Raw genomic sequence first — 16911 nt, forward strand, 5'->3', positions numbered from 1 at the left:
ACATAAATGACATTTAGGTTATACTAAGTATTGTAGATAAGCTAGAGATGATTTACTGTGTTTGGGAAAATGTGCACCAATTACACAAGATAATAATTTTGGAATTCACCAGGGCCCTAAAATCTTTCCCTGGGCAACACCAAAAGACAATACTAACAGTTGAGTGTGTGTTTATGAATGGGAAACACATTTGGGAAACAAAACCTTTTCCTAGGGCACATTAACATTGATTTGAGTTTGATAATTTTGCCAAGTTTCCACATGCGGTCGGTGAGTCTTTAGTAATGTGTTGCAGATTTTTGCATACAAATTAGGACAAAAATACATTCATTTATGACTTCGGTGGCACTTTTCCTCTTCATACTTCATTACTTATTTGACAGGCACACGTATTTGAAGAGACATTTGGTGAAGAGAACTGATCTATGTAGTGGTCTACTTCAGACTTTCCATGGCTCCTTTCATCCGTTGTTTTCTTAGGTCCCAGGATCTTGGTTTAAATTATTTTACTTAACTTATACGGTGATTTATATCATGCAACAGAAAGGAATAACTATGAATATTGTTTTGACTTTTGTTGTCGATTGCACGGGCCACTAAGGCCATTTTTCTACAAGTTACAAAGTTGCAAATGGACTTCCTGGAATCAACCTTTCCTTTCCACCGCCTCCTGGACCTTCCAGTCTCTCCGGTCCGGAGATGAGCTATCTTCCTTCTCTCCCTGTTAACAAAGCCGGGAGAGGTAGGCCTGCACCGATCCCGGTGGCATGGAGGGACCACACGCCACAACCCACACGTCCCATTCCACTCAGTGGGAAAGTGTGCCACGCCTCCGCGCGCGCCCGCCGCTTCCTGCCCAGGCTTCTTTTCCTTCTCTTCTCTGTCCGGACGCGCTCCCGGGAGGCGCCTGCGCAGAAGCCCGGGCTCTTCCCCTCCGCTCCTCCCCTCCCTTCCTCCCGGCCCCGCCCTCCTTTCTCTCCCGGGTTTCGCTCCGGAGAGCCGCAGGTAGCAAGCTACTGAGTCGGGTTCTGTGGACCCGCCCCCTTCCTCCGCCCCTCCCACCGCTCGGGTCTCCGGCCGGCGGAGATGAGGCTGCGGCGGCCGCGGCACCGGCAGCCCCTGGGGTGGCTGCGGTGGGGGCGGCCGGAACCCCGGTGTTGAGGCGCGGCGGCGGCGGCCGAGGAGGCGCTGCCTCAGCCGCTGCAGCGGGCTTCCCTTCCTCTTTAGCGTAGCCAGGAAGTTTGGCGCCCCTGTGCATGTGTGCGCGTGAGTGTGGGTGTGCGCGGCGAGACTCGCCTAGCGTTTCTGCAGGCGCCGGGCTTTTTTGCCCGCGTCGCTTCCCGTAAGCAAGCCAGCGCTGCGGAGCTTGGGCTGTGGCCCGGGGAGGGGGCGCGGCGGCGGGCGCTCTCCTTTTGTTGTTGTTTCCTCTGCCTGGAGAGCTGAAGGGGGACGCGCCTGGGTGGGGCGGCTCGCAGCCCGGCCTGGTGGCCCTCGGGCTCCCGGGCGGCGGGTAGCTAGGGAGAGCGGGCTTCAACGATGGCGGCCGAGGCGGGCAGTGAGGAAGGCGGCCCGGCGACCGCGGGGGCCGGAGGCGCCGCGGCCACGGGCTCCAGCGCCCTACCCAGCAGCGTGCCGGGTAAAGTTACCCGCGGCCCCTCCGATGGCAGTCGCCCCGTGTCCTGGGCTGGCGGACACCGATCTGGCTGCGGCCCTCGGTGGGGGAGCTGCGTCGGGGTCCGGGTTCCTGGGGACCGGGCCGGTGTCTGGTGTCCTGGGGGGCGCCGCGCTGACCGGCGGTGCTGCAGCTGGCGTGGCGGGTGCTGCCGCCGCTGGACCTGCCGGAGACATCGCTTTCACCAAGGGGACTCTCTCTCTGCCTGCTGAGACTCTCGGGCCGGGCGGCGGATTCCCTCCTCTGCCGCCGCCTCCTCTGTTGCCTCCTTTGGGCTCCGGTCTGGGGACAGTGGATGAAGGTGATTCCCTAGATGGACCAGAATACGAGGAGGAAGAGGTGGCCATACCGCTGACCGCACCTCCAACTAACCAGTAAGTCAAAACTGCTGTTGAGGGATTGTAGAAGCTGGCTCCATGGAAGAAGTGGGAAAGAAGGGGCAACACATACAGTGCTCTTGCGGCTGTAATTTGTTTGACAAGTTTTGAAGTTTCTGGTTCCATATATAGCGATTTAATTTGATCAGTCATTTTCCCCTACAGGCACTCTTCCTGGCGTCTTCGTATATTTATTGCTCTTCTGGGAAGACGTAAAAGTTTTTAAGATGGGAAGCATGGGAAACTGTATTCAGTGGGAACCGGATATGGTTCTGCCCCTTCCTAATTGAGATAGTGTCCGGGATTCAGCAGAACTTGGCACTATAAAAGCAGCCGCTGTCTATTGTAACTCTAGTGCTCCCCGCTGAAGTTAGATACTTAGTGAGTGTGATGCGTTGAGTACAGGTATTTAAATGAATATACTAATGTAAGTTGCAAATTCATTGGTCAGAATGTTTTGTTTTTACTGAAGATGCAAACTCCTACTTAATGTCTTGCTGGAAGCGTTGCCACTCATGAAACATTACATCTCTTTAGAGAAGTAGGAGAGAAAGGAACGAAGTTCTGTGACTTACAGGTGTGATTGAGAGCCCCCAGACTAAATACTAACTTGTTCCTTAGAATTATTAGATTTATTTATTTACATATAAATTTTATATGTAATATGCAAGTATATATTTTATATATTTACTATATCTAAGACACTACATTAAAGTAAACAAAATATTTTTGCTCTTAGCATTTTGGTAGTGGCTGATACCATATTCCGTTTGGAAATTAATATTGGTAGTTGATTGTGACATGATCAGGTCAAATGGCTCTCCTCCTATAAGTTAGAGTTGTCTCCTTAAAGTGTTCTTTTCATAAATGGGTACGTATGTATAATGTAGGTTGATCTTGATGAAAGGAAAGTGTTGAGATGGGAAGTAGTAATAATAGGCCAAACATGTTTTATAGATCTTTCACATCAATCATAGTTGACCCCTAGAATTTCACTAGCATTGGTGAATACTAGGGAAAAAGATTTGTTTCATATATTGACACTTTCTGAACGCTTTGAAAGTTTTCTTTTCAAGGGTCAGCTTCTTTGAGAGGCTTAAGAAATGACTTTAAAGTAACTAGGGAGGCATTTTGTAATATTAGTCCACTTTTGACTAGTGTGGGTATTGTATTATATTGTAATTTGAAAATTCATTGGTCACAAGGCTTTGTTTTTGATGCATTTGGAAATTTCGACTTAGATCTATTTTGATTCTAGCCAGCTATGGTGAAAGGATGTTGTGTTTCTTTTAATGTTATTTAACACAAAGAGTAATTTTTTTATTCTAATTTTTCTCTAATTTGTGTCTGTTTATTGCTGTTTGTTCCAGAAATGTTCTAAAAGGTTTAAAAAATTGCAACACTGTATACCTTTTTGAAAAAATCAATTATGTTTTATTAAGATAAAATATAGTTTTTACTGCTGAAAAAATATAGTATTATATCATTTTTGTAATTGAGTTAGGCATATTTAGAATTTTATTAAAACCTTTTGAAGATTTAATCATTTTTATTTAATGTGTATGAGTGTTTGCCTGCATGTATGTATGTGTACTATGCTAGTGTCTAGTGACAAGAGGCCAGAAGAGGGCATCAGGTTCCCTAGAACTGGAGTTACTGGTGGTTGTGAACTGTTTTGTAGGTGATGGGAATCAAATACTGCTTTTCTACAGAAACAGCAAGTGCTCCTTTTGCTGAGCAATCTCTCTAGTCCCAGGATAATGTTCTTAAATTATTTCTAATAGATTCCTTTTATTCTATTCTATTTTTTTTTTTTTAAGGCAGGCTCGAATTCTAGTATATGATGACCTAGAACTCTCTGTGTAGCCCAAGCTATCCATGGATTTGTGGTGATTCTGCTCAGCATCTCAAGTACTGGAAAATAATAGACTTGAGCCACTATATTCACTATCTAGCTTCTAATAGGCCTTTCAAGAGGAATTGAAAATTCACAGCAAAATTGAATGATAAGATACAGATTGTTTTTAAGAAAAAGCATGATTATTTGGGAGGAATTTTGTTTCTATTAATATTTTTCATTATTTTAAAATATATTTAGAAATAAATATAAAGTTTACTAAGTGTTCATATTCAAAAAGTCTTCTATATTTCATATATATATTTGTTATTTTTGAGGTTACAATTTAATTAATTTTTTCTCTTCCTTTCCTCCTTCCAAACCCTTTCATATAGTCCTTTCTGCCCTCCTTCAAATCCATGACCTCTTTTTAAAAATTGTTACTTAATGCATTTTTTCTATTCGTTTATACATATATATTCCCGAATATAACCTGTTGGGTCATATATAACTTTCATACTTCTTGTAGTGTTGTGAATCAAATCCAGGACTTTACATGTAGTAGACAAAATATTTGCCACTGAGTTACTAGGCAAATTTTCTAGTATGCTTTTAAAATTAACTACTAATTATACAAATCCACTTCTTCTTTTCCTTTTTAAAATAAGCTTTATTCTTCATGTCACAGGTCCTCTAGGTCTTCTAGTTAGTGGTTCCATTATCATCTCTTCTATTTGGTGTGTCCTCAAGTATGTGCTGATGCTCATGACTGGGTTTGTGTGGTACATAAAAACTGTCAAGTGTTCTTCTCTGTCATTTCTCTTATTATTTCTTTGAAGCTAGGTCTCTCTCCAAACCTTGAGCTCAAATTTATTTTGGCTAGGCTAGCAGCCAGCACATTTATTTACTATGTTCCAATAAATAAATAACCCCTCCCCCAAATAACAATATAATTTTCTTTTCATGAATGGTCTAGTAATTCTATCCTTATTAGCTAATTATTTTATGATTACTTCTTTTTAATGAATTTATGAGCTCAGATGTTCATCCTGTTGGAGCATCCTGAGTAGCTGAGATTATAGGGATGGCCACCTCACTGGCTAGAACAACAGTTTTACCTACTTTTTTTATTTACTTATTTGAGATAAGCTCTTACAATGTGGTGCTGGCTGGTACAGGGTTACCAGTACTTGAATTGTAGGTGTGTACCATATGCCCAGCTCAAGTGCTGCTTTAGAATAGGGCTTCAGAAATATTTTCCACTCTTGACCCCCTTTTGCCTAATTTTTACCATGATGTTAAATATCTAAAATAAGTATACTAATCAAACAATCATTAATAATAAGTCAAAGGGAAATGCATTTTAAACACTTCTTTGAAGTTAAAGCAAGCAAATTGCAAATTAAGATAAGTTTGTTGTTTATTATCTAACAGATTAAATCCTGGCTGGATATGCGATATTGTAGGATATAGAGCATCTTTGTAGTTGATCCAAAGTTTGGTTTTATAGTTGTCAATGCTGAGACTATTTCTAGCGGGAGATACAGGGTAAGAGAAAAGGCAAATCCAAATTGCTTCCATAAGCATTACATGGTGAATTGCCTTTCATTTATGCATTCATTACCATATATATTATATTATTAAATATAAAATATAATTACATGTATATTTTTGCTTCTGTTGTCTTAATAGTTTTTAAGACCATACTGAGTGTCAGTGTAAGTTATGGTGCATTGTCTGAATGTGTAGATACTTGTATGATAGGTGTAGAACCTTGAAATTACATGCAGTGTGTTATGTTTTGTAGTGAGTTTAAGTTATTATAACAGCTTAATTATCACCTCTTTGTATGTCTTAATATATTTCAACAGGATTTGAGGCATTTTGGTGATTTATTTTTAAGTGAGTTAAGGTTGGGGATTTAGCTCAGTGGTAGAGCGCTTGCCTAGGAAGCGCAAGGCCCTGGGTTCGGTCCCCAGATCCGAAAAAAAGAACCAAAAAAAAAAAAAAAAAAAAAATTCTTAAGTGAGTTAAAAATGAACATCACAGGGGAAAAAGAAGTATAAATATAAAATGTAGTTGGAAGATGAGGGATTGTTCAGAGAGGTAAGATAAAAATTAGTCTACAGAGATGTATAGGCAATCTTTTCAAATTCAGAGTATAGTTGTTGAAGAATTAAAATAATGAAAATAAATGAAAGAAGGATATTGGAATTTCTTACCATAATTTCATTGAATTTTTTTTAAAGAAAGTTTGATGATTATCTTTTGTGGTATTGATAGTTGATAATTGTATTCAGGATACAAAATACATTTAATGTCGGAGGGAATCCCAGTAGCTTACTTACATTCACATTACTAGTTAATGATAGATCAAAGATGGGATCTTGTTCTCTTAATTTTCAGATGTTTAGCGTCAGAAAAATCAAACTGTTGGCTTTGTTTTGTTTTGAGGGGTAGCAAGGCAAAGGCTTAGTACCCTGAATTTACTAATCTTTTGTAGAGATTCATTCCCTCTCTGTCTGTCTGTCTGTCTCTCTCTCTCTTTCTCTCTCCCTCTCCCCCTCCCCCCCCCTTCCTCCTTTCTCTTGCCATGTAGTTCAGCTTGCCCTGGCTTTGAATTCTTACTTCGCTTGCTTCATCTCCTGACTGCTGGGATTACAGGCCCTACCATCTTGCCTGGCTTACGGACTGTTTGACTTAGTTTTTATAAGTACAGTGAGAATTGCTGTTACACTAATGTGTGATATTTGGGAAACTTGAGTGATGGAATTGGAACCAAGTATGGTATCCTAAACACTTGGGACAAGTATTTCAAATTTCATTTTTTCAAATTCTGAAATAAGTATATGAATTTTATAAATACCAATTGAACATCCTGAATTTGAATCCATTTAAAGATTTGGTGTTCAAATTAGGGATACTCAGCATCTACTGTGCTTCTTTAATAAGATCATAAATAGCATGGCTTACAGATTCAGCAGGACTGCTGGGTTTAGGAAGAGATGCTGGGAGTGTGCACATACAGATGATAGTTCATGTTAGGACACTGACAAGTTTACCATTCATAGCCAAAGAGAGAAGCCAATTTTGCTAGCACCTTGGTCTTTTAATTTCTAGCTTGCAGAACAGTGATACAGTACTTATAATTCAAGCTCCTGAGATTGGTGCTTTGTTTGTTGTTTTCTTTTTCTTTCAGTTTTTAATGGCAATCTCTATTAAAATTGATTGGATGATTTTTTGGAGCTGATTAAATAAACATTGCTTTATCACTGTCACTGACATTTCTCTTTTGGCTATATCTGTGTTGACAAGAATGGCGCATTCAGGGTGGTATGGAAGTAGATTATGTTAAAAAATGGAAATAAATTTAAAATAATTTCTGTTATTGCATGAGAAGACCCTTCACATGATTATAGTAGCTTTGGAAAATCCTGTGGATGGGATATTACTACAGCAAATTATCTGTATTATGTGTTTTAACATTTAATCTTTTTATTACAGTATTTTTTCACCTTTAAGACTTTCATTTATGCATACAATACATTATGCATTTTGATGCCTTACACTCCTTCCCTTAACTACTACTAGATCCACCTCCAGTCTTTGTCAATTTTTTTTTTTTGGTTCTTTTTTTCGGAGCTGGGGACCGAACCCAGGGCCTTGTGCTTCCTAGGCAAGCGCTCTACCACTGAGCTAAATCCCCAACTCCGTCTTTGTCAATTTTATGCCTCCTCTCAGCCTATTGCTTTTGATTTGTGATGCCCATGTATGCATAGGTGTCAGGCCATCCACTAGGGCATGGCTGACTTAACAGAAACCACATCCTTAAAGAGATCTGACTCTTTCTTCACCAGAAGGTGTCACCTGTCAGTAGTAACTAGAGGTGTAGGTACCACTCTACCAGAATGTTGATTCTCCTGACCTTGTGCAGGCTGTCACAGCTGATTTGAGTTCACGATAACAGTAGTATAGATAACAGAAGATAACAATTTTGACCCAGGCTTCCCCTGACCTCTGCCTCTTTCCCTCCCCTATTCTAAGATGTTTCTTAGCCTTGGAGGAGTATATGATGTATGTGTCTGGTTTATGGCTGGCACTTCACAGACACATATTCTCTATACTTAGACCATTTGTGATTTTCTGCATTAACTGCTATTCACTGCTCAAAAGAATTTTTTGGATGACACCTGAGAGTGGGATATAGTCTATGTGTAGATATATATTTTTTAGTTAAATGTTTTCCTATTTTTTATGTGGATGTTTGCATTTATGGGTGTATACACACCGCAGTATGTGTAGGAGATCAGAGGACAGCTTGTAGGAGCCGCTTCTTTGTTACCACCGTGTGAGCCCTAGGGATTGAACTTAGCTCAGCAGGCTTGGGGGCAGGTGTCTTTACAGGCTGAGTCATTTTACCATCCTCAGTCTTACTTTTAACATCTTCATTATCCAATTTATCTGCCTTAACCAAGGAAAAGGACTTAGAAAGATTCCTTTTAATGCATGTATTTTTTGTAGGTGTAACTCATTAGACTGAGCTCACTATCAAGAACCTTGTTATAACTATATACTATGTCCTGTACTGTCAAAATAGTGATCTTTCACGCTTTAAGATAACGTTTCTCTTAAGATTATAGGTTAATTTGACACTAAGAAAGCAATCACTGAGGCAGGCATGGCGGTGCATGCCTATAATCCCAGAACTCAGGAGGCAGAAACAGGCAATCTCTTGAGTTTGAGGGCCAGTCTAGTCTATACAGTGAGCTCATAGGACAGAGCTATGTAGTGAGACTTAGCCTCAAACCAAAAAACAATCAAAACAACAACAAAGCAGTCACCTTTTTAACCTAGTTTTTTTTTTTTTTTTTTTTTACTTTTTGGTTCCATGCTTTTTGAAAGTTAATGTTTTGTTTTTGGAGATTACGATAAAATTGTATCATTTCACCTACCCTTTCCTCCCTCCAAGAGTACCTTCTTGTACTCTTTCACGTTCATGATGTCTTCTTTTTTAGTAACTGTTGTTACATAAATTTATATCTATATACATATATATTTCTAAGTATTGGGACCTGCTCAATTCGGGTAATCTTAGTTGTATATATGCTTGCAGTACTGATATTTTCTCCCTTTCAACATTCCTTACTCGCCTGTATTTATAAGGTTGAGGCCTGCTGGGCCTTCCCCCATTGACATTAGCATGTCTGCTCTCGTTCATGTTCACTTGAGGTTTAGGCAGTTATGTTGGTGAGACTTTATAGTGTAGCTTCAGACAATCCTAGAAGACGGAACCTCATGGCAAACCTCTGGTCCTCTGGCTCTTAGAGCTTTGCCCCCTCCTAGCAATGTTCCCTGAACTTTGGGTTCAGGAGATGTTTTATAGATGTATACATTGGGACTAGGCTCTACAACTCTATGTTTTGATTGGTTATGGTTTTCTGTGGTCTGAGTTGCAAAGAGAGGTCTTAATGAGGGGTAAGAACTGCACTCATCTGCCCATGTGAGACTAAATAGCTGTATTTAGGCTGTTTAGGGCAAACAAAAGCAATAGCAGTAGCCTGTAATGTTTCGGGAGTCTGGGACAAGTTTGACTAACAACTTAAAATAGGGTTTCTCATGCCTACTGTTGGGTTTTTGTTAGATGATCTTTAGCCCTTGGAGGGAATACTGCCAGCTCAGATGTGACCATATATGAGCATTATAGGATTTTTCTTCTGTCTTTAGGTAGTTAGTAGTATGGTTCTTTGTAACGTTTCAGCATCCTTACGGTTATTTTGCACTCCTCTCTCCTTGTCCTGTATTTATCTCCCTAACTCTTCCCTAAACCCTTCCTTCCTCTCTATTGCTTCCCTATCTCCCCACCTTGGTAATGGTCCCTTTTACTTCATTTTTACAGTTACCCCCAGATATACATATACAATCATATCTGAACATTTGGCTCATAAGAGCCTCCAGTGAAAGAACATATGACCTTTGCATTTCTGGATCTGGGATACCTCACTCAATATAACCTTTTCTAGTTCTATCCATTCACTTGCAGAGTTCATTATTTTGTTTTTTTTCCCTGCTGCATAGTGTTACATAGCATGTGGACCATGTTTTCATTATTCCTATTGGTTGTAAACTTTTAGGTTGATTAGATTTTCTAGCTTTTGTGAATAGGGCAGTAATGAACATGGTTGAGAAAAGTTATCTTTGCAGTGTGATTTTCTTTGTGTGCTCTTTGAACATAATCCAAGGAGTTAGCTAGGTTATGCGGCAGATTTATTTTTAACTTTTCGAGAATTATCCACAGGGACTTCCAGTGTCTGGACAGGTTTGCAGTCCTACCAACTGTGACTGACAGTTCCTTTTCCCACATCCCTCCAGTTCTTGTTATCATTTGTTTTGCAGATCTTTGGCATTCTGATTGGGATACGATGAACTTTCAAAATTGTCTTGATTTGTGTTTCCCTATTGCTAACAATGATGAACATTTTAAAAGACATTTCTTAACTTGTTTTTTTTTTTTTTTCTTTTGTTCAGATCCTAGGCCCACTTCTGAATGGGTCATTTGTTTTGACTTCTTGTTTTTGAAGTTCCTTATATATTTTTGATATATACCTACCGTCAGATGAATAGTTGACAAGGATTTTCTCACATTCTGTGGGATTCCTTTTCACCTAGTTGATTGATTTTTTTTTTTTTTTTGTCGTTTGTTTTTTGTTTTTAGCTGTGCAGAAGCTTTTAAGTTTCATGATGGCCTACTTGTTAATTTTTGGCCTTAATTCTTGGGCAAATGGAAGCCTATTCATTTCCCATACATTTATTATGAAGGGTATTGCTTATATTTTCTTTTAGCAGTTTCAGGGGCTCAGTAAATATCTTTTTGGTATGATAGCCATTTTGACAGTGTTATTTCTACCAATCCTTGAGCATGAGTTGTCTTTCCGTTTTCTAGTGTCTGTTTCTAGCTCGTTCAGAGATTTAGTTTCATTGTACAGGTCTTTCACTTCCTTGGTTAGGTTTATTCCTAGATATTTTATTTTCCTCAAGGCTATTATGAATGGTAGTATGCCCATGGCCTCCTTCTATGTGTTTTTTTGTAGGTATATAGAAAAGGTGTTGCACGTTGATTCTTTATCTTACCACATTGCAAATTTATTTTGAGTTCCTAGAAATTTTCTGGTAGAGTTTCGGGAATCTCTAATGTATAGTAGAGTGTTATCTATAAATAGTACCTTGACTTCTTCCCGTTTGTGTCCCTTTAATTTCCGTTTGCTGCTCTATTGCTTCAGCTAGTATTTCAAACACAATTTTGAAAAGGAGTGAAGATAGTAGATATCCTGTTTCCTTAATTTCACTGGGATTTTTAAAGCTTTTCTCAATTTAGGATTATACTGCCTGTAGGTTTCCCATGTATAACTTTTTATTATATGTTCTTTCCAGTTCTACATTCTCTTAACTTATATCATGATGTGTTGAATTTTGATTTGATCATGTGATTTTTTTCTTAAAATCTATGTGCCTTACTTTATTTTTTGGCTTATGTATGTTGAACCATCTCTGTACTAAGGGATAAAAGCCAACTTGCTCATGATGTAGACATCGTTATTCTGTTTGTGAGTATTTTATTGAATATTTTTGAGCCCATGTTTCTACAGAATATTGTGTCTTTTCCTGGTATTAGAGTGACAGTGGCTTTCATAGAAAAAGATGGAAGTGTGCCTGCTGCTGCTTCTTGTTTCTTTTTGAATAATTTAAGAAGCAAGAAGTGTTGGCTGTGGATCTTTAAAATTCTGGTAGAATTCTTCTGAATTTCTTCTTTTATGATATTTTATATTATTCTGCATTTCTTAGGTGTCTTTTGTAATATTTCCCTCTTAACCTATAATTTGTTTAATTTGGGGCCAAAGGCCTGTCAATATTAGTTATCTTTTCAAGAAAACATGTCTTAGATCCATTTATTCTTTGTAATTGTTTTTTTCTATTTCATTAATTTTTGTTCTGAGTTGTGTTTATTATTATTTTGTTTTTTATGGAGGCACTTAGGATTATAGTTTTCTCTTACAGGTGTGCTTTCACTGTGTCCCAGAGGTTTGGTGTGCTGTTTTCATTTTCATTTAGTTCTGAGATTTTGTTTTATGTCTTCCTTGTTGTCTTCTTTGATCTATTTATCATTCCTTAAATAACTGTTTAATCTCCACGAGTTTGTGTGTTACTAGCGGATTTTTTTTTTTTTGTATTCTTAGGTGTTTCAATAGAGTATTAAGTAGATATCAGTTAAGTTCATTTAATATGATGTCCTCTGTTTAAATGCCCTCATTTTTTTGCTGTTGTTCAGATGAACTGTTTAATGGAGAAAATGGGCTTTTGAAATCACCCACTAGTAATGAATTGATCTTAAATCTATGTCTTTAAGTCCTGTAGTACTATTGTCTGTGTGAAATTGGATGCCCCAGAGTTTGGTGCATACATGCTCAGGTTAGTAATGTCTTATTTAACTGTTAGTTTGATTAGAATACAGTGTTCCCCCATTTATTTCTTCTGATTAGTTTTAGTATGAGATCATTTTGACAGATATTAGGATAGATATATACATGTTTCCTGGTCCCATTTGGTTGGAGTACTTTTGTCCATTTTTTAAGTTGGTGCCAGTGTTTAAAGCTAGGTCACGTTTCTTATAGACAACAGATGGGTTTTGTTTCTTGGACCATTCAGTCAGCCTCTGTCTTTTTCTTGAAGAATTGAGGGTATTGATATTTATAGTCTTTGAAATGTGTGTGTTAATAGTGGTCATCCTTTTTGGTGGTGGTGTGATCTTAGTAGTACTTTGTGTTTGTACAATTATAGCTTTGTATGTCTTCCCACAGTCTCTTGGCTGTGCTCATTCTTCTCTTCAGCCCTAAATATTACCTTCTATCTTCCTTTTAGTCTTTGTTTGATGTAAAATGTTTTGTTTTGGCTGTTGGTATCTATTGTGGAAAGTTTCTTCTTGAACTATGGTAGATAGTTTTGCAGAGTATATTAGTCTTATCTGGTCTTTTAGGACTTGGAGTGCATTGTTCCTAGTTCTTTTGCCTTTCAAAGTTTCCATTGAGAAACAAGCTGTTATTATGTTTTCGTGTGTGTGTGTGTGTGTGTGTGTGTGTGTGTGTGTGTGTGTGTGTGTGTGTGTGTGTTACTCTTGCAGCCTTCAGCATAGTTTCTTTGTTCTTTATAGTTAGCGTTTGGTGTATGAGAGGCAGTGGAGCTATTCTTGACTGGTCTTGCCTGTTTGGTGCTCTCTGTGCCTCTTTGTCAGTATGTGTATGTTTTCCCCTTAATTTGGGATTATTTCCTTGAACTTTCGGTCTTTTCATGGTAGCTTATATTTCTTATATGCTGCTTTCATTTTCTAAAAAAAAATATTTATTTATTTTTTAAATTTCCTATTTCTTGTGTATTTGGTTTAGATCCTTTATTTATCTTTCTGGCCTGATATTTTGTCTTCTGCCTGATCCATTTATTTGTAAGTATTTGAGTTTTTTTTTTTTAACTAATGTTTTTCCAAAGTCAGTTAAGCCTCATTTCAATGAAGAATATTCAATGAATGTGATGTAATTTATTCTGGTTGGAACTTTATGCAGCTTATCCTGAGTTGGCTACTGAGGGCATTGGCCTCAGAGCACACATAGCACAGAACACACATGAAACACAGAGGACAGAGATCCACTATGGTATGGAGAACATACAGAGGGTGTGTGTGTGATGGATTTGTGCAGAAAGTGAATAAAAAAAGAGAGACAGGTACACTTCACAAATGGGAATTATTAGAAATATAAACTAGCTTAGAAAAGACATATGATATAACATTATAAAGAATACTTCATTTAGAAAGAATGTCTCAGTCCAGAGTTTGTGCATTGCTTTTGGTGTCTACCCTGAGAAATCTTACAAAATAGTATTATTTATGTAATTGCAAGCACTTATTATTTAGGTCATAATAGTACATTATTTCTTTTATAATATATATGTATCACTCCTCCGTAGTGACAGTTTAGGAGAGTAAGTATGACCTTAGGCAAAACACATTTTTAAGTCCTCTAACACCGACCTTCACTTTATGCTGCAGGATATTTGATCATACAGTAAACTCTGAGGTTATTTACTGAAAAAAACCTGTTTCTAATTGAGGTTTGGCTCAGCCCTTAGCGCTCACCTTTAATTCCAAACAGTAAAGGTAAAATTAGTTTGTAGAAGGAAACACCCATCTTTGAAAGTGATGCCTAACTGAGTGGTAGACAAAGTGATGAATCAGAGAAAGATTTGACAGAATAGGTGATGCCCAACTCTCATTTGAGAAGAGAAAGGAAAGGAAAGCTACTTGAGGGAACAATGCAGGGAGAAAAAGGAGCCAGTTTTACAGAGGTAGATTGAAGCTAGATGCAGGCGAAGACAGAACGAGCCAGGAAATGAGAAGGAGGCAGAAGATTAGAGCATACTGCCAGAGTTAGTATGAGGCCAAGCAGAGTAATTCAGTCAGAGGCTTAGAAAGAAGCCAGATTGACTCAGTCGGCTTGGAGAGGAGTTTGAGCAAGAATAGCTGAATTGAAGTAGCCCAGCAGAATTCAGAAAGAACAAGGAAGGGTGAGGTTATTCAGCATTAAGTCTTGGAGGCTAAAACTATTCTAGGTCTAGATAAGATTGTATAGAGGCTGGAAGCTTCCAAGACTAGGTCTATATTAGCAGACCTGAGAGACAATAATTATAGGAGAATAAAAGTTACATTTTCAACTTTATGATATTTGTACCTATTCTTGATTATGCAGATCTAAACTACATTTTGTTTAAAATGTTGTACTTGATTCTTTCAAGTCTCTGTTAGTTCTCCTTTGAGTTTTCTAGTTGGATTTTGTTTTTTTCAGTTCCATCTTCGTTTTAGCTTGAGCCTTCTTTGTAGTTTATCTCTATTGAGTTCTTTTCTAAGTCCTAAACTGTCTGTGTGCTCCCCGTCAATCTCCGTGTGTTTTCTTGAGCATCACTCAAGTGTTCATTTTCCTTAAGTTCGTTCTTTTAATTTCAGTGGGCTGTTTTTTTTTTTTAATTAATTCATTGTGTGTGTCTTCTTGAAATTTTTTGATGAAATTTACGATTTTTCTTTAAAATTCTGTCTCTTGGATACTTCTCATTGGTTGACATTTTTACAGAAATGGTAGATTTTGGAGAAGAGATACTGGCTTGATATTTCATATTGTTCCTAATTTGGGGATGAGATCTGGGCATGTGAACTTCATTTATCAGTTCTAAGGTTGATATGGACAGAGCAGGTTAGGTCAGAAGAGAGGATGCTCGTGGAGATTGAGTCTAGTGAATGAATTGTTTGGGTGGAATGAAGTTAGGTAGACAGGAGTCTGGTCTGGTGTACAGTTGTTCTCTATGTATTCTAAATTTTAGTTATTTGCTTTTTGTCTGTGTGCATCACAAAGATTTTCTCTCAGCCTGTAGGTTGCCTTTGCCTCTTCAGTTTTTATAGACTGTGCTTTTAATATTAAGTCTAAGAATTTGTGCTTAGAATAAGTCACGGAGATGTAATTTGCAAATTTTGGGGATATTGGACGTATTCTTGTAGCATTTAGTATCTGAACAATTCTGACCTCATAATATGGAAAGTTTTCTTTCCTGCATTTTTTGGAAGTTTATGAAATATTTCTATTGATTGATTTTAGATATTTCGTAGAATTCATCAGTGACACTATCTGGACCTGGATTTTTAAAAAAGTCTTGAATTAGGAATTTAATATAAATATAAATTTTATTTTAGTTGCATATGATTTTTGATGCATTTATATTCTAGTTGGTTTAGATTATGAATATAAATTATACAATTCTCTAATTCCTGTGTGTATAGTGAATGCATGTATATAGGTTTGTGCGTGTGCATGCACGTGAGCGTGTGTGTGTGTGTGTGTGTGTGTGTGTGTGTGTGTGTCTGTGTGTCTGTGCTCTTGCATGCATGCATGAGTGCAATGGAAACCAGACAATAATCTTGGATATACTTTCTTAGGCACAGCTTATCTTGTTTTTTGAGACAGTGTCTCTTTTTGGCTGGATCTCTACAAGTAGCTTAGGCTGGCTGGCCAGCCAAAGAGTCTGGAGAGTCTGCCTGCTTCTGGCCTCCCCCAAGCACTTGCTTATAGTATACGTATGTGCCAATGTGCCCAGATTAAAAAAATTATTATTATTTAATGTGGCTAGAACTCAGGTCCTTATGCTTTCATGGGAAGCATGTACTAATTATCATTTAGCTATTAAGCTATTGATAGCATTCATCTATGCTAAATATTTTCCGAACAATTGGCATATAATGATATTCTTTTTTTATTCCTGGTGTTCGTAATTTGTATCTTTTACTTTGTTAATGTTGTTAAGTGTCACTTTTGTTGATAAAATAGAATTTAATTATGTGTTTCCTTTTGTTCTGTGTCATTGTTTTGAGACAGTTCTGATTATGTAGTGTGCAGCGGCTTATAGAAATTCTTAGACACATTATTTCACTTAGACACTTTTGTTTCTTTTTTGAGTATAAAACAGACCAGTATTAGTGAGCTTCTTTATTTACCCATGTCAGTTGTGTTTTACAGTGACAACAAAAGCATTGATTAGTTTAGTATCAGAATTACACAGAAGCTTAGATTGCTGTGGAGACATATTAGCCTTTGGACCAATTAGTACTAAGTTTTGTGGACATGTTATGTATCTTATGTACCTGTGGGACAATCAGTAGAAGAAAAATGTAATAAAGTAGATGCTTACAGTGTTTGAAAGGCCATAGGAAGGTTTACATATTGTGATGAGGGTATGTGGGAGATCCATAAAATCCTTTTTTAAGTTTTCAAGGTAATTTTACTTTGTTTTATATGTTAGATATGTATCTATCTTCCCCTGTATTTCAGTCTAATCAGTTACTACTGAAAACAAATATTGGCATAAACCAGTAACATAAAATTGAAAATTTGTATTACTTTCAAGAATGATCTTGTGCAGTGAAGTCTTAGACTCATTCT

General features: G+C 37.9%; 1 protein-coding gene across 1 annotated transcript in view; it reads left to right on the forward strand.

Moving 5' to 3' along the window:
- The first annotated feature begins 1437 nt into the window (after nucleotides 1-1437).
- Rasa1 (RAS p21 protein activator 1) overlaps nucleotides 1438-16911 on the forward strand; it is a 68259-nt gene continuing 52785 nt past the window's right edge. The window contains 2 exon segments of the mRNA XM_032899073.1: nucleotides 1438-1617; nucleotides 1619-2046. Coding sequence (XP_032754964.1) covers nucleotides 1537-1617; nucleotides 1619-2046 — 509 coding nt within the window. The 5' untranslated portion in view covers nucleotides 1438-1536.

The sequence above is a fragment of the Rattus rattus genome, chromosome 3, assembly GCF_011064425.1.
Source record: "Rattus rattus isolate New Zealand chromosome 3, Rrattus_CSIRO_v1, whole genome shotgun sequence".
Taxonomy (NCBI): Eukaryota; Metazoa; Chordata; class Mammalia; order Rodentia; family Muridae; genus Rattus; species Rattus rattus.